The sequence below is a fragment of the Haemorhous mexicanus genome, chromosome 1 (genome assembly GCF_027477595.1).
Source record: "Haemorhous mexicanus isolate bHaeMex1 chromosome 1, bHaeMex1.pri, whole genome shotgun sequence".
In the NCBI taxonomy this organism is placed as follows: Eukaryota; Metazoa; Chordata; class Aves; order Passeriformes; family Fringillidae; genus Haemorhous; species Haemorhous mexicanus.
Window position 1 is genome coordinate 4,577,647 of NC_082341.1, and position 13,388 is coordinate 4,591,034.

The 13,388-nt window shown below is 48.3% G+C and overlaps 2 protein-coding genes across 5 annotated transcripts in view; one reads left to right on the forward strand and one right to left on the reverse strand.

Annotated features, from left to right (window-relative positions):
• VILL (villin like) overlaps positions 1–8,640 on the forward strand; it is a 36,521-nt gene extending 27,881 nt beyond the window's left edge. For both annotated transcript variants that reach the window (XM_059838787.1, XM_059838795.1), the window contains exons 14-20: positions 644–823; positions 1,756–1,901; positions 2,615–2,759; positions 3,085–3,273; positions 4,938–5,006; positions 5,877–6,137; positions 7,383–8,640. In XM_059838787.1, coding sequence (XP_059694770.1) covers positions 644–823; positions 1,756–1,901; positions 2,615–2,759; positions 3,085–3,273; positions 4,938–5,006; positions 5,877–6,137; positions 7,383–7,496 — 1,104 coding nt within the window. In that variant the 3' untranslated portion in view covers positions 7,497–8,640. The remainder of the gene's footprint in view (positions 1–643; positions 824–1,755; positions 1,902–2,614; positions 2,760–3,084; positions 3,274–4,937; positions 5,007–5,876; positions 6,138–7,382) is intronic.
• A 2,074-nt stretch (positions 8,641–10,714) lies between these two features.
• PLCD1 (phospholipase C delta 1) overlaps positions 10,715–13,388 on the reverse strand; it is a 54,205-nt gene continuing 51,531 nt past the window's right edge. For all 3 annotated transcript variants that reach the window (XM_059838815.1, XM_059838820.1, XM_059838807.1), the window contains exons 14-15: positions 12,554–12,703; positions 10,715–12,236 (exon numbers count right to left, since the gene is read on the reverse strand). In XM_059838815.1, the coding sequence (XP_059694798.1) occupies positions 12,145–12,236; positions 12,554–12,703 (242 nt within the window). In that variant the 3' untranslated portion in view covers positions 10,715–12,144. The remainder of the gene's footprint in view (positions 12,237–12,553; positions 12,704–13,388) is intronic.

The following is a 13,388-nucleotide window of genomic DNA, read 5'->3' on the forward strand; positions in this document are numbered from 1 at the left end:
TAGGTTTCATTCTGACCTGGAATCAGAAGATGCTTGTATTTCCTTGCCTGCTCAGTGCAGAACCATGGTTCATTATTGTTGGATGTGTAAGCAACCCCAACAAGGGGAGGAATGATGAATCTGACTCCATGTTCTTAGAAGGCTTATTTGTTATTCTATTCTATTCTAATATATTGTATTATTGTAATATATTGTATTATTATATAACTATACTAAAGAATAGAGAAAAGATACAGACAGAAGGCTTAACAGAGAATGGATAATGAAAACTCGTGACTCTCTCTTCCAAAGTCCTGACACAGCTGGCTGTGATTGGTCCTTAAGTAAAATCAATTCAGATGAAACCAATTAAGCAACCACATTTTTGATAAACAATCTCCAGAGCACATTTGAAAGCAGCAAAACACAGGAGAAGCATTCAGATAATATTGTTTTCCTTTTTCTCTGAGGCTTCTCAGCTTCCCAGGAGAAGAAATCCTGGTGAAGGGATTTTTCAGAAAATATGACAGTGACACATTATTGCAACAGCGGGCAGGGCTGCGAGCCCAAAGCCTTCCTCAAATCACTCACACCCTGGATCCGTGTGTCCTCCTCACCTCCCAGTCCTGCTCACCCTTCCCTCTCTCTGTCTCTCTCCTTGCAGGGTGGCACGAGCCGGGCTCAGAAGAGCAGCCCTGAGCCGGCGATCCGCCTCTTCCAGGTGAGGGGCACGGATGAGGTGAACACCAAGGCCACGGAGGTGCCAGCCCGAGCCTCCTCCCTCAACTCCAACGATGTCTTCCTGCTGAGCACCAGCCAGCTCTGCTACCTGTGGTGTGGGAAGGTGAGTCTGCAGCGGCACACGGGGAGGCAGCCAAAGGGATCTGAAATGGGTGAGGTGGGGCTTGAGTCTCCTGCCTCTGCTAGGTCATGGAGATGAGTCCTTGGGCAGGTGGCTCATTAATTCAGTGCTGAAACGGCCTCAAGTTGTGCCAGGGGAGGTTAATACTGCATACTAAAAAACTTTTCTTCACAGAAGGGGATGTCAAGCACTGGAACAGGCTGCCCAGGGCAATGGTGGAGTCAAAACTATTCAAAAATATGTGGATGTGGCACTTGATGACATGATTTAGTGGTGCTGGGCTGATGGTTGGACCTCATGATCTTAAAGGTCTTTTTCAACCTTAATGATTCAATGATTCTGTGAGGAAAGTGCACCCAGGAAAGGGCTCTGTCTGTGGAGGGTCAGCAGTAAAAGCCTTCTCTACAAAAGTAACCCATGTTGGGGTTCACCTCACCTCATTGTCGGTGTTCATACAGCTTTCATTCAGATAAATAAATCATCCTACATTTTCCAGCTGTAAGAAATCAGCAGGGATGAGAGCAAATTCATGTATCTTGTTTCAGTTGTGTGTCAGGATGGGGTGGTAGATCAAAGCAGAGAAGTTGTCAATGTCCCATCCCTGGAAGTCTTCAAAGCCAGTTGGATATGGCTTGGAGCATCCTGTTTGAGTGGAAGGTGTTCCTGATAATCTTTAAAGTCCCTCCTGACCCAAATAATTCTGTAATTCTGTGAGTTTTGCTCTAGGTGCCATTGGCTGCACTAAATGTCCCTTCAAGGACTAGAAATTATTCTGATTCTGAGTGATCAGCTCAAGAACACTCAAGCAGGTCTGAAGCTCTCCAGAGGACCAAGCCAGCTTTTCCCCATGGATAATTTTTGCCAGTCTGTCCCTAACTGCACTTCCATCTTTTATCCTTTTATCCTGGGCACAGGGATGCAGCGGAGATGAGCGGGAGATGGCAAAAATGGTGGCTGACATCATTTCCAGACGGGACAAACACACCATCCTGGAAGGACAGGAGCCTGCAGAGTTCTGGGAAGCTCTGGGAGGCAAAGCACCTTATGCCAGTGAAAAGAGGTAATAGTGACCTGCTTGTTCCTCTGGGCCTGGCCAGGGGACATTAGGCAAGGGATCAAAACTTTGCAGGAAAGTGAGTACTTTGATACTGTGTCCTCAATAAAGGGAGCACGGACCCAGAATATCACCAAGACCTTGGTCAGAAACCATGCCAGGGTGTTTCTTTCCTGGCTTTTGGGCCAGGGGTTCTCCTGAAGTGGGAGCTACAGGTCCAAAGCCTGCAGACAAGGGTGTGCTACATCCTCCTTTTTCCCCAGTAAACCTATCCCATATCTTGTCCAGAGGGCTGCAGGAGCCACAGGCTCCCTTTCCAGCTCCATTATCAGCAGCAGCCCCAGGAGAATCATGAGACTAGAGCTGCTTTGGACAGCATGGATTTCTCCAGCCCTCTGGGGGTGGAGAAATGGTTTTCTCTGCAAAAAGTGATCTGGTGTGGCTTTCACCTGACATGAAGTACATTGCCACAATGAGGGAAGGGTTCTGCTTTTGCCTTTTTGGGTGGAGAAAAAAAAAATTACCTTTGGAAGTCATTAAAATGGTCTAAGAAACTCCTGATACCTGACATTGCTGGTTTCTAGGCCTTTAGATGGGTGCTGCCGTGTTCCACCTCTTCCCTTAGGGCCAGGACAAGTAGCTTCAGGGCCCTGCAGTAAGCCTAGGGGGAAAGATTCCCACCTTTTTTGCTTTTCCCTGCCCTGCCATGCATGAGGCAGGTTCCAGGAGCAGATCACACACTACCAGCCTCGCCTCTTTGAGTGCTCCAACCAGACGGGTCGGTTCATCATGACCGAGGTGGTCGGGTTCTGCCAGGAGGACCTGGATGAAGATGATGTCATGCTGCTGGACACATGGGAAGAGGTCAGAAAAAGCATCCTCCCCTTCTCCTCAGACATATTTTCAAACAGGTTCTGGCTTTAGTTGGTGGTTATTGAGTTGGATCTGTGACTGGGTTCAGCTGCCTTGAAATGCACAGGAGCTGTCACCTGAAATATTTATGCTCCATGCCTGTCTCAAAAGCAAAATATTCCTTGGCTGGGGGTAAATTTGGGCTCAGAATCACAGGGGACTGTTGGGAAAACACATTTCCAGTCTTGTCTCTGCTCCCACTGGCAGGGGGAGCAAACAGCTGTGTCTGCACAGGTTCTAGTGCCTCGCTGACCTTCAACACCTTCTGCCCTTGCAGATTTTCCTTTGGGTTGGCAAAGCCTCCAACACACAGGAGAGGAACGAGGCCATTGCCTCAGCCAAGGAGTATCTCAAGACCCATCCAGCTGGGAGGGACTTGGCAACTCCCATCATCCTGGTGAAGCAGGGCTATGAACCCCTCAACTTCACAGGGTGGTTCAACGCTTGGGACCCCTACAAATGGAGTGTAAGTTGCTGGAAAAACCCTGTGGCTACTCAGGGGTGCCTGGAGGGTGTTATCAGGATGCATGGAGTGAAACCTCACAAGGAAATGGCCTGAGCTTCACAGAATTGTGGAATGGCTTGGGTTGGAACGAGCCTTAAAGATCATCCAGTTCCAAGCCCCTGCCATGTGAGTTCCTGGTGCTGTCTGAGCAGCTTCTGCTCCTTCACCAATAAAAAAGTACCTGTGTGGTGAAACAGAGGCCTTTGCAAATGTGCTTGAATTCACAATGTTCATATTTTCATAAATATTAGTTTCCAGATCAAGTTTTTTTATTTCAGCCAGAAAGAGGTGGGGACTATGAGTAGTAAAATCAAGTTTAGAGAGAAAACAGTCACGCCCGCATCATAAAGGAAAAAAAAAAACCCAAACCAAAGCAACAGAAGTTCATTGTTAAAAGTGCAGCCACAGAGGCAAATTTATGAGCCAGCTTTAAGGGCAAACTGTGGTGAAATGAAAGATGTGAGCAGACAGGTCTCATGTTCAGGTTTGTGGAAAGCCCATCAGGGCCCAGGAGCTCCTGAGCAAGGTCACCCTTGGTCCCTGCACAGCAGCCTTCAAAACCAGAGTTACAAATACCAGCTCCTCCCTATGTTGAAATGGAAACCTGCTCCTAGAGATGACTGCAAAGGAAAAATTCCTTTTCCCCCTCTTTCCCCAGGACTCCACACTGCAGGAAAACTCTGACAAAGATACTTTATTTCCTGTATCTGAGTTTGCATTGTCTTTCTTCCCAATCCACGTGGTGGTGGATCCAGTCTTGACAGCTGGATCTGGAGAGATAAGACAGCAACTCACAGTGACCCTAAAAATATGTTGATGCTTAGAACAAAGGTCAAAACTTCTGGTTTTGTTTTATTTTTTTTTTCCCGAGGAACTGCTGAAAAACAAGGATACAGCTCATAAAATATGTGCCTCTAAAAATATCCCCTGTAGGCAGCTTCAGCAACTACAGACAAGCCATCCAAACTGTTGACATCCCAGAAACATCTGGTGTGTGTTCTTTGCTCAGTTTTGGGTCTAAATCTGTTTTCTCTGCAGTCCATGTGTTTATGTTTCTTGTTCTTGTTGGGAAACTTTGTTGGATGATTCTGTTAAGAACTGACATCTCCTGGCTGCTTAGGAAAACACAGTCATGAGCTTTGCCAATTTATCTAGCATATTCCATTTTTTTTAATAGAAAAAGGAGGTATCTGGTAATACACGGCACCTAATTACAAGAAGTCAGGACTTGAGGCTTTGAAAAAATCTGTTGTTTTAGCTGAATGAATTAGGAAAGTTGGAGAAATGAATACTTTCATGCATTGCAGGATTCAACAAAAATGTAAAAGATTTAAATCCAGCAGTAAATATTATTTCTATTCATTTGCCTTCTGCTCCAAAGTCTTTAAATTTCCTGGTTTCACCTGTTACTGCACAACTGCAAAGGCTGAAGTTCATTTTTTTGTTCTTTGTTTTCAAGTGAAAGCTCAGATTGTTCTGATTGCAGAGGTTTGCAAGGAGCTGCCACACCAGTGGCCATCACTGGGCTTTAAAATTCATGATCTGAGCCAGGAGGGTGGACTGAAGACCCAGGAGTGTGGGCTAAAGGCAGCCCATGGCTCTCACAGCTCTCTCTTTCCCTTTAGGATGGCAAGTCCTATGAGGAAATGAAGAGCAGCTTGGGAGATGTGTCAGCCATACCTGAGATCAAAGTGGTGAGTTGTGTCTTGGCCATACAAGTGGGAAACACCTGGGTTCACACACCACCACATCCCCCAGCCTGTTTGCACCAAGGAGGGGACCCCAGGATCGGGGCAGGGATGGGAACCCCAGGCTGCCATCAGCAGAGCTGTGCTCCTCTGTGGGAAGCAGAGGGAGATGTGATAAATTACCTATAAATACACCCAAACCTCCTGGGCCTTTTCCAGTCCTGCCCAGAGCAGGACATTGTCCAGCTGCTCTAGTGCAGAACAAATTAAGGTGTGTGCAGCTCTAAGAGGGTGTAGTTAAGTGTTTTGTGAATAGTTTACAGTGGTGGAGCCCCTGAAACCTCAAACAAGGGTCCCCTGGTCAAGAAGGGCATGGCCCAGTGGGGGATGTAAGTAAATGAGGTCCCAGCAGTCCCAAATGTCATTGTCACATGGGTCAGTTCTGGCCTGGGCAGGGTGAGGATGAAGGCTGGAAGGAAGTGGCAGGTTTGGATGAGGAGAGATGGCTCATCAGGGAGGGCTGTGCAGGTAATTTAGATGTTTTAGACATGGTAGACATCTAACCTCACCTTCTGTCGTCCCACATGTGCCTTCCCCTGATGTTATCTTGAGAAGAATGAGACTGCTGTAAGTATCCTCAGTTCTTTGTAAGAGCTCTCACTGATGTGTGCTTTTAGCAGTCCTAACACCAAGGTGTAGCATTTATGGAGGCACTGCACTAACACTTCAGTTGGGACTTTCCCCTTGCTGCTTTGGAGCTACAGACAGTCTGTGCCAGAAATAGTCCCCCACAACCCCAGCAGAAAGATCCTGGGATCATCCCCAACTTGCTCTGCCAGAGCATCTCATCATGAGGTGTTTTCCTCTGTTTGGTAGGACCTGAACAACCTCAGCCTGAACAAGAGAACCCTCAGCACGACCAACCTGGCTGGTTCAGCTGCAGCCAATGCCTCCTCGGAGTACAAATCTCACTTCAGCCACAGTGACAGCAACAGCTACACCAACAACTACAACAGCAACAACAGCCACAGCAGCCCTGCCATGGTGCCCAACGGGGAAGGGATTTACTCCCGAGAGGTGCTGATGCACAGGACAGTGGATGAACTTCCTGAAGGCGTGGATCCCACTAAAAAGGAGGTGACAGCATTGCTGCTTTGATACCTTTCTAACTTAACCTGCAGCTGGCTAAGTGTGCTTTAGACCACTAAGTCCTGCTCAGACTCAGGGGGACAGTGACAGGACACACAGGTGTCACCAAAAGCAGGAGCTTTGTGTGAAGAAGTTTGTAGGACCATAGAATGGTTGGGTTGGAAGGGACCTTAAAGGTGGTCTAGTTCCAACCCCTGCTGTGGAAAGGGACACCTTGTGGTGGTTTTAGCCTAGTTGAAGTAATTATGGGGTTTCTATGGCTGAAGAAAAATATAATTAAGTAGTCATTTTTAAAAAATGTTTTCTTCTGGTAGAATTGTTTTGCTCTGCCACCCAACTTCTGTCCTCAGAGGGACAGGGAGACGAGGTGACACAGCTGAGAACTAAGCCAGAACTTGCATTTTACTTGAGATGTAGGTGAATGTTTTAATTTGAAACTCCTCCCTGAAGGGATGCTTTGGGTTTGTTTTTTTACAATTGTCAGAAAGCTTGCATTTCAGCAATTTCCAATTTCAGAAGAAATTACACATCCCTGATTTCTAGTCAACCAAGGATTTTGGCAATGTCTGCAGCTGAATCCAAGCAAGCTGATGGGGGGGACAGAGGATTGATTCCCTCTATTCCCTTTAATCCTTGTTTGACCAATGTCTTGCCCAGCAGATTTGGCACAGACCAGCACCCACAACCAGCCCACAGCTGGGCTCTACATGGGTTCTTCTACCCAAAGTACCAGGAAAAACTCAGCCTCCCATTCCCACAGGGCCTTTGTCAGCATTCCTGATGAGCCTGCTTTCTGCAAACCCTGTCTTTCCAGCAATGGGAGTGAACATTTCCAGTGAATATTTTAGGGGAGGGGACTGAGCAGGGGGAGATGCTTTCTCTGTGAATCACCACCTAAAAATCTGGCCAGCAGAGCTTCCCTGGTGGGAAATTGTCCTGGCCACAGTGTGATCAGCAGGGGCTGAATCCCAGCCAGAGGATGCTAACTCCTGAAAACTGGAACACCTCTTTGGGCTGGTGGGCTTTTACTCCCCTGGTGCTTTGGGAAGTGGGATGAGGAGCAGTCGGCTGGGGTGTTGCCTTTCCCAGCACGAGGACAGGGAGCTGAAGAGGAGCTGTTGGTCTGGAGTCAGAGGTCAGCACTGGCACAGTGGGGAGGGGATGCAGCCATGGGGATGTCCCAGGCCCTGCAAAAGCCAAAGCTGACCTGTCCTTTCTCTGTCCTCACTGCAGTGCTATCTCTCTGATGCTGATTTCCACGATATCTTTGGGAAGTCCAAGGACGAGTTCTACCAGATGCCCAAATGGAAGCAGCAGAACGAGAAGAAACAATTTGGACTCTTCTGAGACTGCAGGGGGCATCTGATGACTCTGGGACCAGCCCCTGCTCCCTTAGGAGCTGCAGGAAAGAAGTGCAGGCATTTCCTCAGTGATCCCAACCCAGCACCCCAATCCAATGCAGTTATTCCAGCAGCTCAGGGGATGGCTCCTTCCTCCCTGCAAACCCAGAACCCCAGGAGGAAAAACCTTTTTCAGGAACAGCTTCTTGACAAGATGTTTTTGCCTCTTCCTGACACTTTCTTGCTGATAGCCATGAAGACAAGTTTGTGCCACACAACTGCATTGTAGCCTCATCTTTCCTCTCCCTTTTGCAATTGCCACATGCACAAGGCCATGATCTTCCTTCATGGAATCTAAAGTTAGTCAAGACAAGGCCGTTTGCCATTTTGTAGAAGTTTCAAGGTAGTCAAGACAAAGGCCATTTGCAGCTGCTGTGTGAGTTCTGGGTGGGGAGAGGAGGAGGAAGCCCTCAGAGGATGGAGGGGGAGCCTTGAGGTCAGGAAAAAGCCAGATGCCTGAGGAGGTACTCTGTGGAGTGACACCAGACAGTTCTGCCTCTTCTCACTTTGTAGAACAACTCAACAAAAACCAGCAAGAATCAGGTGCAGATTAACATGCATAGCCCAGGGCAGGTAAAACACATGAGAACCTGGTTTGGGGGGAAAAAAGCACCTATTATGAGCATATTTATTAGCTGATGTTTTCAGAAGATGATGACACTGAAGGCTAGACACAAATATCAATTTTTGACTGCCAGACAAGACTATTTTTTTTTGTCATTCAACATCTGCAATCTCACCTGGCCTCCCTGACCATGGCCAGGTGAATGTCAGAGTCTACCTGGCCACAGACCAGAGGCTTGAGGAAGCCAGGAGGGTTTTGGGTATGACCTGAGGCAGAGGGTGTCCTACTGAAGCTTTCACCAGGGCTCCATCCCTGTGATGTCCATGGGGCTGAGAGTGCTGGTTCCACACTGTGGGATCAGTCTGACTGGGGAGGGCAGTGGGAAATGTGAGCAATCAGTGATTGCAGGATAAAACTGTAAACTAAAGGAAGAAACACCACCTTAAAAACTCAGACAGTGTGGGTTTGCAGCTTTACTCCATTTCCAACCTGATCAGTGATTCCAAATAAACATCCAGCAGCAGCACTGTAAGTGTCCTTGATCAGCATGGGGGTAGGATGGATGGCAGCAGATAAAAGCTCTGCAGGGCCACAGATCCTTCAAACACCTGGTCACCAGTGGAATTTTGGAGTTTTTGAAAAAACAATCTGAGGAGGTGGGGTCCCTTCTGTTCCCAAGCTCCAGGTAGCTCAGGCCATTTGTCCCCCAAGTCCATGTACCCTGCTCCTGAAGCCCCCACTGGCAGTGGGCAGCAGTACCTGGCAGTTCAGCAGCTGGCCTGACTGCCCAGCCCTGCTGCAGGGATGTGGGTACGGAGCTGGGGAGCTCCAGGCTGTGGACTGAGGGGCCAAGAGCTCTGTCTCAACGTCCAGGGTGTCATTGTGCAGAAGTGTCACAGTGTGGCTGGGCTGGAGAGCTTTGTGCCTAAGATTTGGTAATTAACTCAAATAAACCCCAACCCCATTGTTCTGTCCCTGTTCTTAGCACCACTTCATCCCATTCCTGCTTGAGGGTGCAGCCCAAAACCCACTGGAACACCCTGTGCAGAGTCAGTTAAGCATCAGGCAGAGACACAAATCAGCTGAATTACCTGTGATTGCTCCTGTTGTGTTCACAAGAGATGCAATCAGTGCACATTACCCACCTTTCAACCTCTGTTGGCCCTGCTGGAATCAGCAATATTTGCCTTGCCTCGCTGAGGAGTGCTGCTGCCAGCTCCCAAATAAAAGAATTGCATGTGCTCCTCAGTAAGAGGCAGGAATGCCACCTACCTGTGGGCCTAACCAGCTCCACACAATCAGATGAAGACCAGCCAAAATACAGTCAGATTATAGAGATTAGGCCAGTTTGCTACAAATTGCTTTAATTCCTGTGGCCACCACACTCACCAACACGAGTGGAATGCTCCTGCCAGCACTCAGGAACCAGCCTGGGATTTCACAGCCCACAGAGCCTTCTGATACCTGGGCCTGATGGAAATTGCTGCTGCACTCCCCATGGGGAAATGGCTTTTACTGCCCACCTCTGATTTCTGAAAGATCCTCTCCCACCTCCTCCCTTTGGTGCCTTTTGCTGTGATGTCAGTGGCCATGTCCTGTTTCTGCTGCTCTTTTCCCCAGAGCTCTTCCCTCCAGTGGGGCTCCAGCACTTCCTGATGTGTTCAGAGATGATCTCAGGTGATAACAACATGGATATGTCCCTTCCTTTGGGAGAGAGACCCTGCAGCATTGTCATCATGCTCTGCCCACCCCATCTCCATCTCAGCTCCTTCCCCACCTGGCTGTAGCAGCTTTCCCCAACTGTTCCTTCCTGATAAGGGATGTTTTTTCTTCCCACGGATCTTGCCTGCCTTTAAGTGCAAAACAAGCAGAGCAAAACCCAGCCTTTCTGTGCAATCCATCCAAGCCCACCCTGACCCTGGCCACCTGCTCCCCCACTTCTCTAGGGCTGGCCACAGCAGGCAGGTGAGGGCTATAGCTCAGTAATCCAACTGAAATCTAACCCTGCCACCCCAAAAATGCAAGTAATAAATTCACATCAGCCAACCCAGCAGGCTGATCTGACCTCACAGAATCACAGAATGGTTTGCATTGGGAGGGACCTTTAAGATCATCCAGTTCCAACCTCCTGCCATGAACAGGGACACTTCCACTGTCCCAGGTTGCTCAGAGCCCCAGACAAAGTGGCCTTGGACATTCCCAGTGATGGGGCATCCACATAATCTCTGGGAAACCTCTTCCAGTGCCTCACTGCTCTCACAGGGAAGAATTTCTTTCTAACTTGCCCCACAAGAGCTGTGTTGGTCCAAGTGAGGGGGCAAGAACGTTTCTTACCACCTTCACCTCTGCTTTTCATCCCATGGCTCCTTAAAACAAAGTGCTGAGAGCACCCTGGCAGCAGGGACCAAACTCAGGCTGTCCCTGGGTGGGAGTCAAGAGTGTTCCATCCTTGGCCTTCAAATGTGTCCCCAACAACATGCCCCATCCCAGAGGTGACCTGGGAGAGCCTGTGTCACTGCAGGGCCCTCTGCTCTGCCTCACTTGCACTATTGAGCTCTTCCAGCTGGCTGGTTGTTAATGCAATATCAGCCCTTGAGGTGTGGGTTTAATTCACATTTAATCTGGCAATGGTTTACAACATCACACAGTATTGTAGTCAAGAGGAAAAATCAATGTGTCCAGCAATGTTTACTGCAGCATAACAAACTCCAGGGAGGGCTAAAAGAATCCCAGCTTTGCAGAGGGCCTAAGAATCACTAAATCCAAGGTATTTTGGACTAAAAAAAATAAGATGACCAAAGTATGCTTAAAAGGACGTTAACATCTTTGGTATCAGCCCCTTGTCTTCACCACCAGGGATCAAAACCCCCAGGAATCCTGATAATTTAAGAAATCAAGCAGGTCTAGCTCCAAATTCATGCATGTTGCATTCAAGTAGGACAAAGAGGCAAATAGTGACAAGCAATTGAATGCTTCCAGAATTTGTTTTAAACTTTTAATAGTCTAACATACTGTTAGCAACACAGCTGGCACTTCAAAATATATATTATTTTATTTCAACAATATTCCCTTAACTCTGTAGATCTACTTGAAGACAAGTCACTTGTTGCCATAAATACTGTGTTGTTCTCAAAACATTCTCCTGCTGGGTTACCTCTACAGTGCAACTGGGACCTGCTAGCACTGACAACATCTACTTCCTCTCTCTTAAAAAATTACATTTTTCTGTAAAAACACAAAGTTTTACTGTATTAAAAAAAAAAAGCCCTGCTGGCAGTTGAGCATGCTCCCTCTGTCTTTGGCAAAAGACCTTCTCTGAGGTCCCTTCGAGAGGGTTTCACTTTGGGTCAGAGGGAAATCTGCTGTTCGGCAGCTTCTTTCTCCTTCCCAGGATGAGGGCTAGGCTTTGAATGTAAAGTGGCCTGGCTGAGAGCCAGGCACACAGGCAGAGTAGTGCTCATGTATTTTTTATTACAACACAAAAGGAAACTCGGGTTACATAACACGGGGCTTTGTAGTGCAGCTTTCTTTTTTAATCTGTAACAGAAAGGAGGGGAATCGTGTCCCCGTTTAGGGCTTCATATGGTGAAAGATGGATGACACCTGCAGTTGCAAGGAGCCACCTGGCACCTGGCCACTGATTGCAGTGCTGAGGGAGACTTTTCCTTGCACAGATGTTGGGTGTTTGCCCAGATGCCTGACTGAGCCCAACCCAAGAGCTGTGCTTCACTAAAAAAGGAGTCCCTATCCTCTCGCTAAAAGCAACATTGAAAAAAATTGAAATAAAGTGAACTAAAACCACAGCTGGATTGGTTGAACAGGTACAAAAGGATTAATCTCATCAGCAGCATTAGGATGTTTCCAGCAGCAGGGAGAAGGTCGATGGCTGTCTCACACCGGGGTCCTACGGAGCACCGAGTGCTGCTCCAGGGAAGGTGCTGGGGACTGAGCCTGGCACTGGCAGGGCTCACACACTGAATTCCTTCCAGGTCTGTAAGGAGGCTCTCTGTGGCCTGGAGGAGCCAGGCTGCTAATCACAGTCCTGGATGTTGACAAAGACAAAGAGGGTGGAGGAGGAGTAGGGGTCTCCGTTCTTGGTCAGGAGATGGATGTGGCGATAACCTGGAAGCAGAGACACAGATGGAAAAAGGCCTTCAGTCCATTTGGAAAAGTATTTGCTCACGTTTGCCAAGACCCTGCACAAACATCTCCCTGTCTCAGAGCATTCTGTCCCCGTTTCCCACAGGGTCCTGAACAGGCAGGTCCCAGAGGCACAGCTCTGAGCATGGCTAACACAATGTGCCCAAGGCCTCTGGTGACAACAGGTGCCCAAAAAATCCACTCTGACCCCAGCTGTGATGGATCTGGACCACTCATCCAGGACACTGGAGCTTCCCAAAGGGCTCAGTGGCTGTGAGGAGCAGGTAGCAGGGCCTTACCTTGCTTCAGACTTGTGAAGGGAAGGGTGTACTGCCCAATGAAGTCATTCTTGGTTGACATGTCAAAGTCCTCCACCACAAACCGGACCAGGGCAAGTGCAGGGATCTCTATGTCAAATGTAAACTCTTCATTCCAGTTTGGGTTAAAGCCTGGGCAACACACACAAGGACAGAGGTCAGAGATGTCAGCAGTAATGGTGGTCTGAGGTGTTTGCACATGGATAGAGACTCTTCCTGACTGTCAGCCTAATCTGACCTAGACCAAGGCTCTTAGGAGGAGCCAAGAGCCTTGTTCCCAGCTTTGATACTGTGATTTGCTACCTGGAATTAATAAATCCTTCAGCTTGGGCTGTTCACTGCAGACCTTGGTCCTAGCAAGGAGTGAGGAGCAGGACAGGGGAGAAACTCAGCTCTGCTCCACAGGCTCTTGCTGGGTGGTACATGGATGCCTTTGGTTGCCATCAGACCAGATGTAAACTTTTATAGCCCTAAACGGGGGGGGGAAGAGAGGAAAGCTGTGCTTTTGTGTTGAGACAGCCTTCTGGGGCCTTAAGCCTCTTCAACTGCTTGAGATAATCCATCTAAGCACCACTCTGTGCCCCAATTCCCTGTCTGCAAGAAAAGTTAATGAGGAGTGTCTGACTACAAAAAGCATAATCAAGTCTGGATAATGGTCATGTGGTCCAGAACCACAAAGCAAACAAAGCTGAGACCAACACACATGAAATGTAGAGCAAGCTCAGTGCCCTCTCTCCAGGCCATGGCAGTGCAGTGTCAATAAACCACTCCCCAGAAGCAAACAGGAGAGGACATCCTGTTGGAAACCCTACTGCCT